General features: G+C 32.6%; 2 protein-coding genes across 3 annotated transcripts in view; one reads left to right on the forward strand and one right to left on the reverse strand.

Moving 5' to 3' along the window:
- Window positions 1-1,053: 1,053 nt before the first annotated feature.
- On the forward strand, window positions 1,054-6,340 carry LOC108725066 (coiled-coil domain-containing protein R3HCC1L). Its single transcript, XM_018451847.1, has 8 exons — window positions 1,054-1,559; window positions 2,804-2,953; window positions 3,440-3,576; window positions 3,803-3,920; window positions 4,125-4,926; window positions 5,019-5,259; window positions 5,680-5,916; window positions 6,010-6,340. Exons 1-8 carry the CDS (start codon window positions 1,480-1,482, stop codon window positions 6,072-6,074), a joined length of 1,830 nt encoding a protein of 609 aa, XP_018307349.1. The 5' UTR covers window positions 1,054-1,479; the 3' UTR covers window positions 6,075-6,340.
- A 1,081-nt stretch (window positions 6,341-7,421) lies between these two features.
- Window positions 7,422-12,720, reverse strand: part of LOC108725042 (signal recognition particle 72) — a 9,048-nt gene continuing 3,749 nt past the window's right edge. The window contains exons 1-8 of one of the 2 annotated variants that reach the window (XM_018451810.1): window positions 10,439-10,639; window positions 10,082-10,199; window positions 9,750-10,005; window positions 9,187-9,666; window positions 8,556-8,918; window positions 8,172-8,476; window positions 7,880-8,092; window positions 7,422-7,803 (exon numbers count right to left, since the gene is read on the reverse strand). In XM_018451810.1, the coding sequence (XP_018307312.1) occupies window positions 7,668-7,803; window positions 7,880-8,092; window positions 8,172-8,476; window positions 8,556-8,918; window positions 9,187-9,666; window positions 9,750-10,005; window positions 10,082-10,199; window positions 10,439-10,538 (1,971 nt within the window). In that variant the 5' untranslated portion in view covers window positions 10,539-10,639 and the 3' untranslated portion in view covers window positions 7,422-7,667. Of the gene's footprint in view, window positions 7,804-7,879; window positions 8,093-8,171; window positions 8,477-8,555; window positions 8,919-9,186; window positions 9,667-9,749; window positions 10,006-10,081; window positions 10,200-10,438; window positions 10,640-12,720 lie in introns of those variants that run through there. The other variant, XM_018451811.1, reaches the window with a different exon arrangement.

The following is a 12,720-nucleotide window of genomic DNA, read 5'->3' on the forward strand; positions in this document are numbered from 1 at the left end:
TATCCGATGCCTAAAAGAACGCACCCATGCTGTGTTTGTAGCGTCAAGTGGATTGCAGCCATAGGGTCGATTCTGTATCTTCAAACGATGGCTGCGTTTTGTTTTCACTGTCAGTACTGACAATATGACGTCATAAAGAGTACTGCAGAAGCGTTTTGAAATTACTAATAGTACTTTTATGACGTTACAACATTGCATAACGAAACGGATTTAGTAGTACTTGGTAGAACTGTGTAGAAATAAATAATTTTTTAAATTTTGATAAAATTTGGAATTATTAATTATATTCATATCTTTGCGTGCTTTTTCTGCATCTACTTTATTCATTAATATGTCATAACTTTTTGACATTATTCGTTTCGACATCTAAAAAACAAATTTTTTCTTGATTTCCCATTTCGTTGAATTTAGCCATCTTTTTACTGCGATTACCTGACCTCGCCAGTCGCAGTAATAGAAATAGAAAGTGACGCAAAAATTTATGACGTCATATAAACGCAAAAGTATATTGGAAGTTTACTGCGATATATTTTGGAATGGCATGTGCATGCTGTCAGTATTGACAGTGAATAATGAAACGCAGCCAAAGTGAAAATGACAAAAGTGAACAAATTTACTAGGTGTTGATCAATGAAATTATTAGTATTCTAGTAAATTCGCTCACTTTTGTAATTTTCACCTCGTTTTAAGATACAGAATCGATCTCCATTATATTCATAAACGACATAAACTGCACAAATCAAATAATATACGACTGGGGACAAATGAATTTAAAACATTTATGCCCGTATTCATAGTCAGACCTTATACTTGAGGCTTCCTTAAATTTATCTTTAGATGCTCAGTAGCCAATGAAATAATTCGTAATCTGAAGATAAATTTAAGGAAGCCTTAAATATAAGGCCTTATTATGAATATAGGCATTAATTGATCAATCGGAAGAAAGAATTTTACTAATTAGGCTGCGGTCCATTTGACGCTACAAACGCTTCGAAACATTCTTTGATCAGTCAATTCGTAAAACTCTTTGTTTTGATTGGTCGCTCAAACGCTTCGAAACGTTTGTAGCGTCAAGTGGATCGCAGCCTTAACCTATCAGAGAATGCAAATGGAAGACGAGTTGAAAAAGTAAAGTTGAATGGCAGATTACTTCACACTGTTCTGTGATTGGCGTACGAAGTCATGTCCCCTCACTCCCATGATATATATATCATGCTCGCTTCCAACAACGGCAACAACAGTCCGCGGCGATTCGTTTCAAAGTATGATTTTTGAGTGTATTCGAGCGTAGTGAAATGATTTATTGTTGTGTACGAATTTGTGGAATAACAAGTTAAAAAGAAGAGATCCACAATTGAAGAGAGAAACACAATTGTCACAAATTCGTCCGACAGATAACATTGAATTGTGTTCAATTGCGAATGTCAAGTACACGCCGACACACACGACGTGTACTTCGTGAATGTTAACGAAAGATAAATGAGTTTACAAGATAGCCTGTTTTCCGAGGATGTCGAACACGACGTAATCGTCTTTACGAAGGATAAGACACGTAAGAGGTACGAGAAAATTTATAACGAGATTCTTTGAATAGAGTATCGACGCCGACATCATGTTTGAAGGTTAGTTTCCTCACGGTATCCGTTGATAGCTGTAAACACGTACAGCTTCATTTCCTCTCGATTTTGAATGACTATTACATTTGCATATATGTGTATAGATATTGGCAAATGAAGGATTCGTGAAGATATTGAATTCGAATGAGATTGTGTGAGTTACGCATTCCCATGGTATAGGATCTAGTACAGGATTTATAAATAGCACAAGATATATATAGTTTTCGTTTTTGCTAGTACAAAGCTCGATCATGTTTCATTATTTTGTCATTGTCTAAATACTGCTCCTATCTACTTATTCTCGTATACGCTATATATGATTTGTGCTGTATAAATTAATACAAATTATTTTGGGCTTGATATATACAGCGATATATTGAGATTTGTGCATATCGGTGGGATATTTGGTGTATCAGCATCGAAATCGTAATAATTCTAAAAAGTTTAATGTCTCGTAATAGATTGTACATTTGTAAGTATCTATTTCTTTTCAATGAGATATTCATATTATTCCATCTTAAATACTTATTTAATTTCGACTATTTCAGCATTTTGTTTTCATTTGAAAGTAAAGTTGAAATTGAGACGACTTGATATAATTATCGATACAATACAATTTGTTGATTTTGTTTTAATGTAATTGGATTCTTGCGATCACAAGTGTGACATATTCAGTTGTTCCTACGTGCACGTGGTTACGTGGTATAAAGCAGTGCACTCTATCTCTTTTGTGGTTCAAAATATGGAAGCATACCTAATTGATTTCTCACTTTCATGTATTTCTAATGATATATGTATAAAGCAAATGAATTTTTCCTAACAATTGTTTGGGTACTATTATGCACTATGTATCATATACCATGAATTTGTCGTCATTCACGCTTATTAGACAATGAAAGACTCAATAAAAGAAGAAGAAAATTTGTGACACAAGTTGAGCATCGATGTCTGCTACACGCAAGTCTTTATGGAAACGAACGAGAGAGAAAGTGAACGGGTTATGTAAAAGTTAGCTGGCGTTTATCGTCTCTTCCCCTTCCATCCTTGTCTCAAACCAATGCCGTAAGGCATTACGTTCACCAAAACGAACGAAACGACCGATGCTGCGCTACTACCAATACTCCGAACAGCAGGCCGTTCAATCTCACTTTCAACGATAAATGCGTTCTTTCTTTTCACTTTTGCAGAGTGCTCGTCTTTCCGCCCGTCAACAATTATCGTCGGTTCATTATACATCAGCTGATACAGGATCGTTTCTCGGATTTGCTGCATACATTTTCGATCGGCCAAGGTTCGGCTAGGCGTACTGTAGTATGTTACAAGACCGATGTGAGAAGGTATAAATAATAAAATGCTAAGAATTATTATTTTCGATGTCTTAGCTATGAACTTTTCTGCTAAAACAGCTAAAATATTCATCTACATATGCGTAAACGTTGATTATTTGTGTTGTTTTTTTCAACGAATTTTCATAATTATCTGATTTTCAATTATCTGATTTTCAAATTTTCTGATTTTCAAATTTTCTAATTATCTAATTTTAATTATAGTTTTAATAATTAAATTAAGCTTAGTTTACGTATTTATATTACTAAATTTATATATTTATTAGAATGCATATAACGATAAATAATATATATAATAAGTAAAATTGCAACGCTGTACTCGCTGTATATCGCAAACAAAAGTAAAATTGATCGAAACTACTTCTTGATCGTAATGCCATTGCGCCAATATTATACTTGCGAATTACAATGACGATACATTAAAAATGTTTTTAAAGAAAATTGATCCAGAAGAATAACATATCATTTTTATTAAAGCGATTGGAACCCAAAGCCGAATTTTCCTGAGTCTAAGACAAACTTTGTGACAAAACAAAAGGATACGATTCACGGAATGGGTATCGAAGGCCGACGCTCACCCTCCACATCTCCAGAATGCAAATTGCAGCGGCAAGGTGAATATAAATATCACTCAAGTAGCACATACTTGATTATATATTTCTTAAACGACTAGAAAACAATAAGTTTAGAAAATATATGAATCAACACTGCTATTTTAATAAATTAATTGATAATGTTATATCATGTTGTTATAACATGACGTTATCAAATAAGATATATTTCAAAATAAGTTAGTTGCGAAAGACTTAATTTTCATTTAAATGTTCATTTGATTTTTAGCCAAGTCAGTACCAACAGTTGAGATATATAGACCACCAGCGGCTAGGAAACTTAACAATTGTTCACAGATAAATAGTACACAGACACAAGTACAATCGACTACAGATTTTTCGGTCAAGTAAGTATACTCATTTCTATGTAATTATTATCGTTAATCATAATTATTGTATAATCATACATACATACATATTTAATCGTACTCGATTTGTATGTGGTCTGCATATCTTTTTCTTTTACATTAGCGTTATGATTTTACACTTACATTTATGATTGATATCAACTATTTCAAATACATATTGTTAATATATGTATATGTATGCAGGAATGTACGTCAAAAACGACCTGATCGGGCGGTTTATGTACCTAGGCATCGCAGAAGTTTAGAAATGGAAGATAAAAAATCACAAAGTTTGAAAGTTTCTCACACGACGTTAAATGGAGATTCAATTATAAATAATAATTCTAAACTACAAGATGTATGTTGTAGTCAACAAAATGTAGACGATCTGACTTCACATAATCAACTCTCTGAGAGTTGCAACACGAAGCTCGAGGCTAAACATTTCCTACGAAATATTTCAAAAAATGTAGTTTCTTTAGGTTCTAGTAAAATCTCTGATACTCTCGATAATACCGAACATATGTATAAATTTTCGGAACAACTAAAAGATGTGCCAATTTTATCCAAAGAGAAAGAAACTGTCGCAATTAACAACCTGGACGAAAATAGTACTAATTTCAATCTGTTGGAGCCATCCAATCAAATTGAAATTAATGACAAGCAATTAGAAAAGATACAAGAAATTGTGAACGAAGATCAATCCTCGATCGAATATTTAAATTGTAGCGATGTAAATGATCATAAGGATAGACAATTAATTGAACAGAGTGTAGTATCGGATGTTCTAATAATTTCCGATACTATTCAAAAGAAAGCCAAACAGTCTGAACTTTCTCCAATTCTTGTAACACCACCCGAGAAAAAAGTAAAAAAAATAGAAAGGCAAAAAAGCAAACCGGTTCCACCACCTTCTCCACCTCTGAAAATGAATAGAGACGAATGTGATTGGGATAGTTTATTTGACGATAATGGCGATTGTTTAGATCCAACATTAATAGAAGAGGTCAGTTATGTATTTAAGTTCAGTAGCTTATCGCGTTCACTATTTTGTTGTATATAATTAGTCAGTTATTCACATATCATCTATTTTTTTAGCTTACGTCAGCAGTAGGTGAAGTAGTGATAGAACAACCAAAAAACGATTATAAAGCATACAGCAAACAAGTCGAAGTGTCCAGTGACGAATTTGCACATGTCGTAGAAATTTATAATTTTCCTTCTGAGTTCAAAACTAGCGATTTGGCAGCTGTCTTCAGTTCTTTTAAGAATGGTGGTTTTGAGCTCAAGTGGGTGGACGATACTCATTGTTTAGGAGTTTTCAGCAGTCCTCTTGTTGGTATGTATATATATTGTACATATCTAATAATTTATATCTATGAATATGAAAATATAATATATAATATGTACGTCTTTACTGATAACAGCTTAAGAGTAATATTTCATTTGTGCGTTTTTGTTGTATAACAAATTTTTCAAGCCTGTCGATTGGCTATGGGATCTGAGGACCTCTGTCCTGTATACATTTATCATACGACAAAAACGCACAAATGAAATAGCACCCTAATAACTTATTTTTAATAAGGAAATTGCATTCGAGAAAATTTATTTTGCACATCTTTGCTGCTAATAGTATAATAATCGATATTCGCCATTGATAATCATTGAAAATAGTTTTCTTCCAATAAGTCCAATTATAATTAGACTTATTGTAGTAGTTAGTATATTCTTTTTTGCTTCTTTTTTATTTTCCTTTAAGCTGCCCAAGTGTTAGCATCGAATCATCCATTTGTGAAAACAAGACCACTTAGCGAAGCTACTGCTTTAAGTAAAACGAAAGCTAGAAGAAGCGCAGAATTCTTGCAACCTTACAGGAATCGTCCCGAAACATGCGCTGCCTTAGCTAGACGATTAGTTACAGGTGCATTGGGTGTGAAACTTGCTACAGCTAGACAAGAACGTGAGCACGAAAAGAATATATTACGTGAAGCAAAAGGTAATCTCTTTGAATACGTATTATTATATACGTGATATAAAAATAATTCAGTAATTATCGAAAAAGTTGTCAAGAGAGATTTTTGCGTTACAGAAAAAAGACGATTAGCTAACAAACAACGAGAGGATGTTTGGGAGGGCATAATACCTACAAAGTAGCATTGTATATCGCTAATATAGAATATTTGTAAGGATTTGTACCTCATTGTATAGTATACGCATTCACATTATTTACATATGTGGCTGCGTAATTGACATAGCTAACCACGGCTCGCATAATGTTATTCTCGCATTAGCGCGCATGCGTTATTTGTGCCTTACTCGTCCATTCTTTACATTGAATGACAAATAGAAAATTGGACATACATTTCCCCAATTTATCCGCTTTGATACAGAAAATCTATAATAATTTATCAGTAAATAAATTCGACATGTAAATATTATAGTTAATAAATATCTGATTTATATTTATTTCAATAATTATCTTCTAGAAATTGTTGAGACAATATTATCATTTTACATATGAATATATCAGTGTAAAAAAGTAGCAAAGATGATCAGCGGTGCCCATCCATGTCTCCTACATATTTTTATGCAAGAATGCATTTTTTAAATAAATGTAATATATAATACACTAAGCAATGATTTGTTTGAAATTAAAATTATAAGTGTAATTAAGCAAACATGTAGAAAAAACTGAAAACTAAAATATTTTTGCAAAATAATCGATTACTATTATGAGTTTTTATACACAGCAACAAAACAATAATACATAATATAGATTGATCGCAAGACAATAAGTCAAATTATTACTCACTAGTAACAAGATTCTTTCACATGCACATCAATTCAATATATCGATATTTTAAAATATATCTTTACAAAATTTTATATAGCTGGACAACACACATAATAATTAATATAAAAATATATCGAAAATATTGTGGCATTAAAAATTATATTCTAATGTAATACTATTTTACAATTTTGACTTGTGCCACTTATACGTCTGTTACATGTATATACAAATGTTACAAACCAACGCACATCACATTATCTATTCATATTACAGAGTTGCCGAGTATAAAGAGTTGCTGAGTATAAAGAGAACAGATTGTATTTTTATATACAATTGTTATCAACATGAAATAAAGATATATATCACTTATTCCCTAGTCAATGTATACAAGTGATGTGTTACTCGTTACTTACACGTTAATATATCATGAATTAAGTAAGAGGATCTTTTGTGACAAAAAAGAAATAAAAATATTTTTTAAAGCATAATTTAATATTGTCTATACTGTATTTACATGACTGCCAATATAAAAACTTTCAAGCTTTCTAAACAGATTGCAAAATATGAAAAGGAAAAGATGTTCATGACATATGTTGTTAGTAAGAATAAAATTATTATAGATAAATTGTATGCATTAAATGGATCAAACATTAAAGTCTATAAATATATGAATAGATATATGAACAATAAATTGCATGTATAAGTGATGGAAAGGTTGTAAATATTTCTTTAATGAGAGAGATACACACATATAGTGTGTACAATATTACTTTTTAATGGCAGTATTACACCTTGCGTTTTTCATAAAATACAGCTACATGGTAGCAAATCGATTTGATTATTTTTTCAGTTTATATTTTTTTAGTAACAAGTATTTCTTTTCAATGCAAGGTTATGCAATCTAATTCGTTTAATATAAAAAACTATGAATTTAGTGGAATGACATGAAATCGTTACCACTTGCTACCTTTCTTCTTCTTTTTTTGTTGAACTTTGCGTTGTTGCTGACGTGGTCCAGAAGTTTCTACTGTGGAACTGTGACGAGGGTTTGGAGAAGGCTTAGCATTTGCAGGCATTTTAGTGATATCACTATAAAGAGTAAACAATTTTTTTTTAGTAATTCATCGTACATTTACAGTAAATAAGCGTATATAGGAGTACGTACTAAAGATCACTAGCTCCTGTAGCGGCTCCCTGTGTTCCTTTCATAGCGGCATCTCTATTCCTTCTATCCCGTTTCTTACGGAATCCACTACGTTCATGTCTCGGTAACCATCGTTCTGGATCTGGCATAACATTTGGATCATAATTCTTTGGTAGTTTACCCCTGCGTTTACGTTTCTTGTGCTTCTTTTGAATTACATCTGATACTGGTTTGCTGGTAAGAAATCAAAATGCATATATAATTTTAGAGCATTATTTAAACTGAAATATATGATTCGAATAATTATATTTACCCAGGAGAAGGTTCAATCTTTTTCTTTACTACTTTAGTTCCGATAACCCAATTGCTGCTTTCTAATGCATCAACGTCAGTAGTTTCGGCGAGATCATGAAGTGGTGGTAATCTTTTGGATAATGACTGTGCTTTAGTAGGGCAGAACTGTACATAAGCTACTACTAATTGAGCTAAAGTCTTGGTGTCAGATGGTGAGGCATCTACTAATTCTTGTAAAATATCAGCAGCAATCTTGAGTTCTCCACCACGTAAGTAAAAATTAGCAGCCTGTCGCCACAATTCTCCCAAATTTTCGGTAGTTTCCTAAAAGGCAATTTTTCATGTGAGTTGATACACAAAACGTCGCGTGGAAAATACAATGATGCATACATTCAATATATACCTTGTTCTTTTTATAATAAGCGACTGTATTTTTGAGAGCAATCGAGGCTCTTTCTCGGTCGTTATCAGCTAAGTGAAGTGTAACGAGCGCACCAACTATTCCAGGTAGAGATCTATCCCTTTCGTTTAGATTCTCAAGAATAGCGATTGCATCTTTTCTTTCATCTTGACTTAAAAGTACTTGCACGCTAGCCAATTTCATAGATAATTCCTTTTCGCCGACTGCATGTTCGATTAATAGTTTTGCTGCTTCTTTTGGTTTACCTTCTTTACTAAGTTGTACAGCTTTTATGAACATTGCATCTGCTGCAAGAATAATGCAATCTTTTGCAAGATTATTGCACAGTTGGTAACATTGTTCTCCCTGAAAGTATATAATAAGCATGTGTCCGTCTTAATTTAAATAAAAGTAAGCATCACACACAAACACATATATATACACAGAATGGAGAAAAAAAGATCAGTACCTTGAATAACTCAGAAAGATATAAGTTTTATGGAAAAATGTTTCAGACAAAAGTTATAGGGTGTAAGAAGATACCAACCTTTTTTCCTCACCCTGTGTATTTATATATATGCATACATATATATATATATATATACACATATGCATTATTGTATAACAAACTTACTTGATCAGTGTAAAATGCTAGTAAACACTGATTGTATGCAATATTTCTTCTTTGCTTAGAAGTTAATTTGTGCTCTAAACTTTCGTGAGTGGCACTTTTCATTCTTTTTTTACTATCAAAAACATTTTGATCTTTATTTAGACATACTAAATTGTTACTAGCTACAGCAACCAATGCAATATCATCTGGCTTGGCTTTTAAAGCAGCAGTATATAATGCATGTGCTTCTTTTTCTCGACCTTGTAATTGTAAACAATATCCAAGCTGTACTCGTATTACACCTAATTCATTTTCAATCTCCTCTTCAGATACTCCATCTTCTTCCAATCCTTCCTTGCACATTTTCTCAGCGGTTCGCAATTTCTTTTCTGCTTCTGCTAAAATAGCTTTATCATCTCCATTTCCTTGAGCAAGTAAACGGCATGCTGCATTGTATGTTAATTCATAAGTATGTTCACGTAAAGAAGGAACTTCTAAATCCTAGAAATTATCTTTATGTGTTAAAACTATCAATCTTTTTTAATGTTAAACTGTTTTAATTTTCTAAAATACATGACACTTACTGAACCTTCAATTGCTAAGTTTGCAAGCACAGCTCCAAGATTTGTTTCTCTTTCCTCTTCATACTCGTCATTTGAATTTTTAATTATATCTCTGTATACTGCAAAACATTCTTCGTATTTCTCTAGGCGATACAATATCTGAGCTTTTAGTTCTTTAATCTTTAGAGAAGGATTTTGTACATTTTCTATCACTTTTAATGCTTCAGAAACTTGATTTAACCGATACAGACAATATCCTTTTTCAAATTCCAAATTTCTAGATTAGGAAAAAAGCAATTTATAAAATATTATACATATATAATATAAATATTATAATATACAATATGTTATACGTTGCTAATTTGGGTGTTTTAACAATAAGTTGTAATGCCTCGTTGAATTTGGACAGCTGGATATAACAAATAATCTTACAGTGAAACGCTACTTCTTCATCCTGGGAAATGCCTAAAACTAAATAATGGAATGTGAATGATACCAAAGTTAACTAACTTCAAATGATACATTTTCAGAATATTTTTCGAATCTTAATTGTCCGAAAAGAAATGATATAAAAATAATTTTACGGAAGGACCTATATGAAATGATATGAAAGCGTTAAAGCAACGAGTAAATATACCAATTATTTTTGTCGTAATTATCGATTTCAGTTTCATTATTTTAACAAATAACTTAATTTTAACTTAGCTTACTTCTGTTTACAGTTTTTAGAGCCCTCTCATATTCCCCATTTTGTCCTAATTTATTTAATTCCGTATACAATACAGAAAGGTTACTTTCTTTCGAAGCCATGTTCTTCAATCAGGCACATACGTGTGACGTGTGACCAGTATGACAGCGTGAACTCGTGAAGTGTGACACACTGATAACACTGACAACGTGGAATCGCACTGGCTGTGTTCAGCCACAGTATATACGGTAGCGCAACTCTCTGTCGGCACCTTTGATGTCAGCGTGGATAAAAATGAACTGCACATGCGCGAGCGAGGTATGTAACCAATCAAGGCATTGATATTCCATCTCACCTCTTCTCTCTGTTGTAACCTTTTCTCTTTTTCTACTTTATTGCATAAGGTCTGTTCTTTTTCCATTGTAAGTTCTGAACTGGTGTATGTACGGTGCGTGTACGTGTAGGGCCATAGCACACAAAATAACTTAAGCAATAAAACGTAAGCAGTAAGCGAATTGACCAATCACAGTAGAGTTCGTAAGGCTATAACATAAGCAATAGCAAATCCAACATGTTGATTTCCTTACTGCTTACGTCTTACTGCCTTAAGTTTTTTGTGTGCCAGGGCCCTTACTGGAAGCGCGGAGGAGGCGAGGAGCGCGAAGGGAGAAAGTAGTGGGGGCGCTCCGATATTCCGTCCTTAGCGTAAGACGCACGATTGAAAGAAAAAGCGTAATTGGACGTGATGTCGGCTCGCGGTGTCCTTTCACTGTCTCACACATTTGTTATTAGCGCGAGTGAGATCCCCCGGTGTCTCCCGCTCGCCAATATTCATAATATTTTTATTATGCATAAAATGATGTAATTATGCATAAAAATTCTTAATACTGTAAAAAATTTTTGTGCATAATTACGTGTAATTTTGAGACTCATTGTAATAGCTTTGCATGCATTTATAAATTTGTAGTATTTTTCGCGCGCCGACCGCCGAGGGACACCATTCCTGCCGGTGCGTGTACATGCATAAAAAAAAAACCTTCGAAAAATAACAGACCTACACAATATACATTATATTTAAAACAGAAAATAAAATAGAAATGAAACATGATAGATATATATTTATTTCTCAGGAGATATAAGGAGATTCGTACTTATATTTAACCTTTTTTTATTTGCAATGATAGTCAGAGTTACAAAATATAAACGCAATAAGAGAACTAATAATAATATAGCAATCCGTTTTATTTTAACTGATCGATATTACTTAATCTCCAATTTGAAATATTCTTCCTTTACTATTAAAAAAATGGTGTTAAATTTATTTTTTAAATTTCTTCTTATATTTGTCAGATAAAATCCAGTTATTCGACTAATTCAATTTACTATATCTCAAATCACAACAATATTAAACCTGTTACATGTTATTTTAAAAAACGAATAAAAAATGACTGCGTTCAGCGTTTATTTCGCAAATGTTGAAAGTTTTCTTTGCGCTGATTGTATTATACTTTTAGATCTAGAGGATTGGTGGATTCTTAGCACACAGACAGTCATAAAAATGGTTTCAAACTGTTGTGTTCCGCTGAAACGTACCTATTACGTTAACTAATTGATAATGGCTGCATTCAACAGAGAAAACTAATCAGTTATAATTAATCAAAACTGTCACTTTCAATTAGACTCTAAAACTAGATGTATCATTAATTATAATTTCGTTATATACAGAGTGATTCAGAACAACCCAAGTGTTCCTGAAAAAACGTATTCCTGACCTAATTCTAAGATGATTTTTCTTTTATAAAAATTTTGTCTGAAGCTTAGTTTTCAAATTACAAGAAGAAATAGCATATCATGGGCTGCGTAGAAGAGACGGGCAGGAATGGTCCTGAGACGGTTAGACGCAGGTAGAGACCCTTTAATCAGAGTCGCGACATCAGACAGTTAGTTTTGATTGGTCCATCATTTTTCAGCAATTCCCGTCTATATTCGAATGTCTATATTGTAGGGCGATGCGCGTATCGATACGCTAAAATTCGTTCGCAAATTAACCTATTTTGCGAAAAATGGATAATTGTCATTACTTTAATTAATTTAAATTAAAACATATAAAACGATAATGAAATGGAATAAAATCATCCATAATGTAATCTGTATGATCAATCATGACTATTAATAATTTATTAATTGTTTGATATTGTTTTGGATAAAAATATGAACTTTTTTTAAAGTGATCTACTAGTGATTTATGAGGGTGCGTTCCACATAACGCTCGTAACGCTCAGATCGCTCTTCGTGCTATTCCAC

This window comes from Mycetomoellerius zeteki, unplaced genomic scaffold (genome assembly GCF_001594055.1).
Source record: "Mycetomoellerius zeteki isolate Tzet28-1 unplaced genomic scaffold, Tzet1.0 scaffold323, whole genome shotgun sequence".
Lineage (NCBI taxonomy): Eukaryota > Metazoa > Arthropoda > Insecta > Hymenoptera > Formicidae > Mycetomoellerius > Mycetomoellerius zeteki.

Coding starts and splice junctions, on each gene's coding strand:
- LOC108725066 (XM_018451847.1), top strand. CDS start 1,480: ATGAGTTTACAAGATAGCCTGTTTTCCGAGGATGTCGAACACGACGTA. Junction 5,260..5,679: donor TTTCAGCAGTCCTCTTGTTG/GTATGTATATAT, acceptor TTTTCCTTTAAG/CTGCCCAAGTGTTAGCATCG. Junction 5,917..6,009: donor TATATTACGTGAAGCAAAAG/GTAATCTCTTTG, acceptor TTTGCGTTACAG/AAAAAAGACGATTAGCTAAC.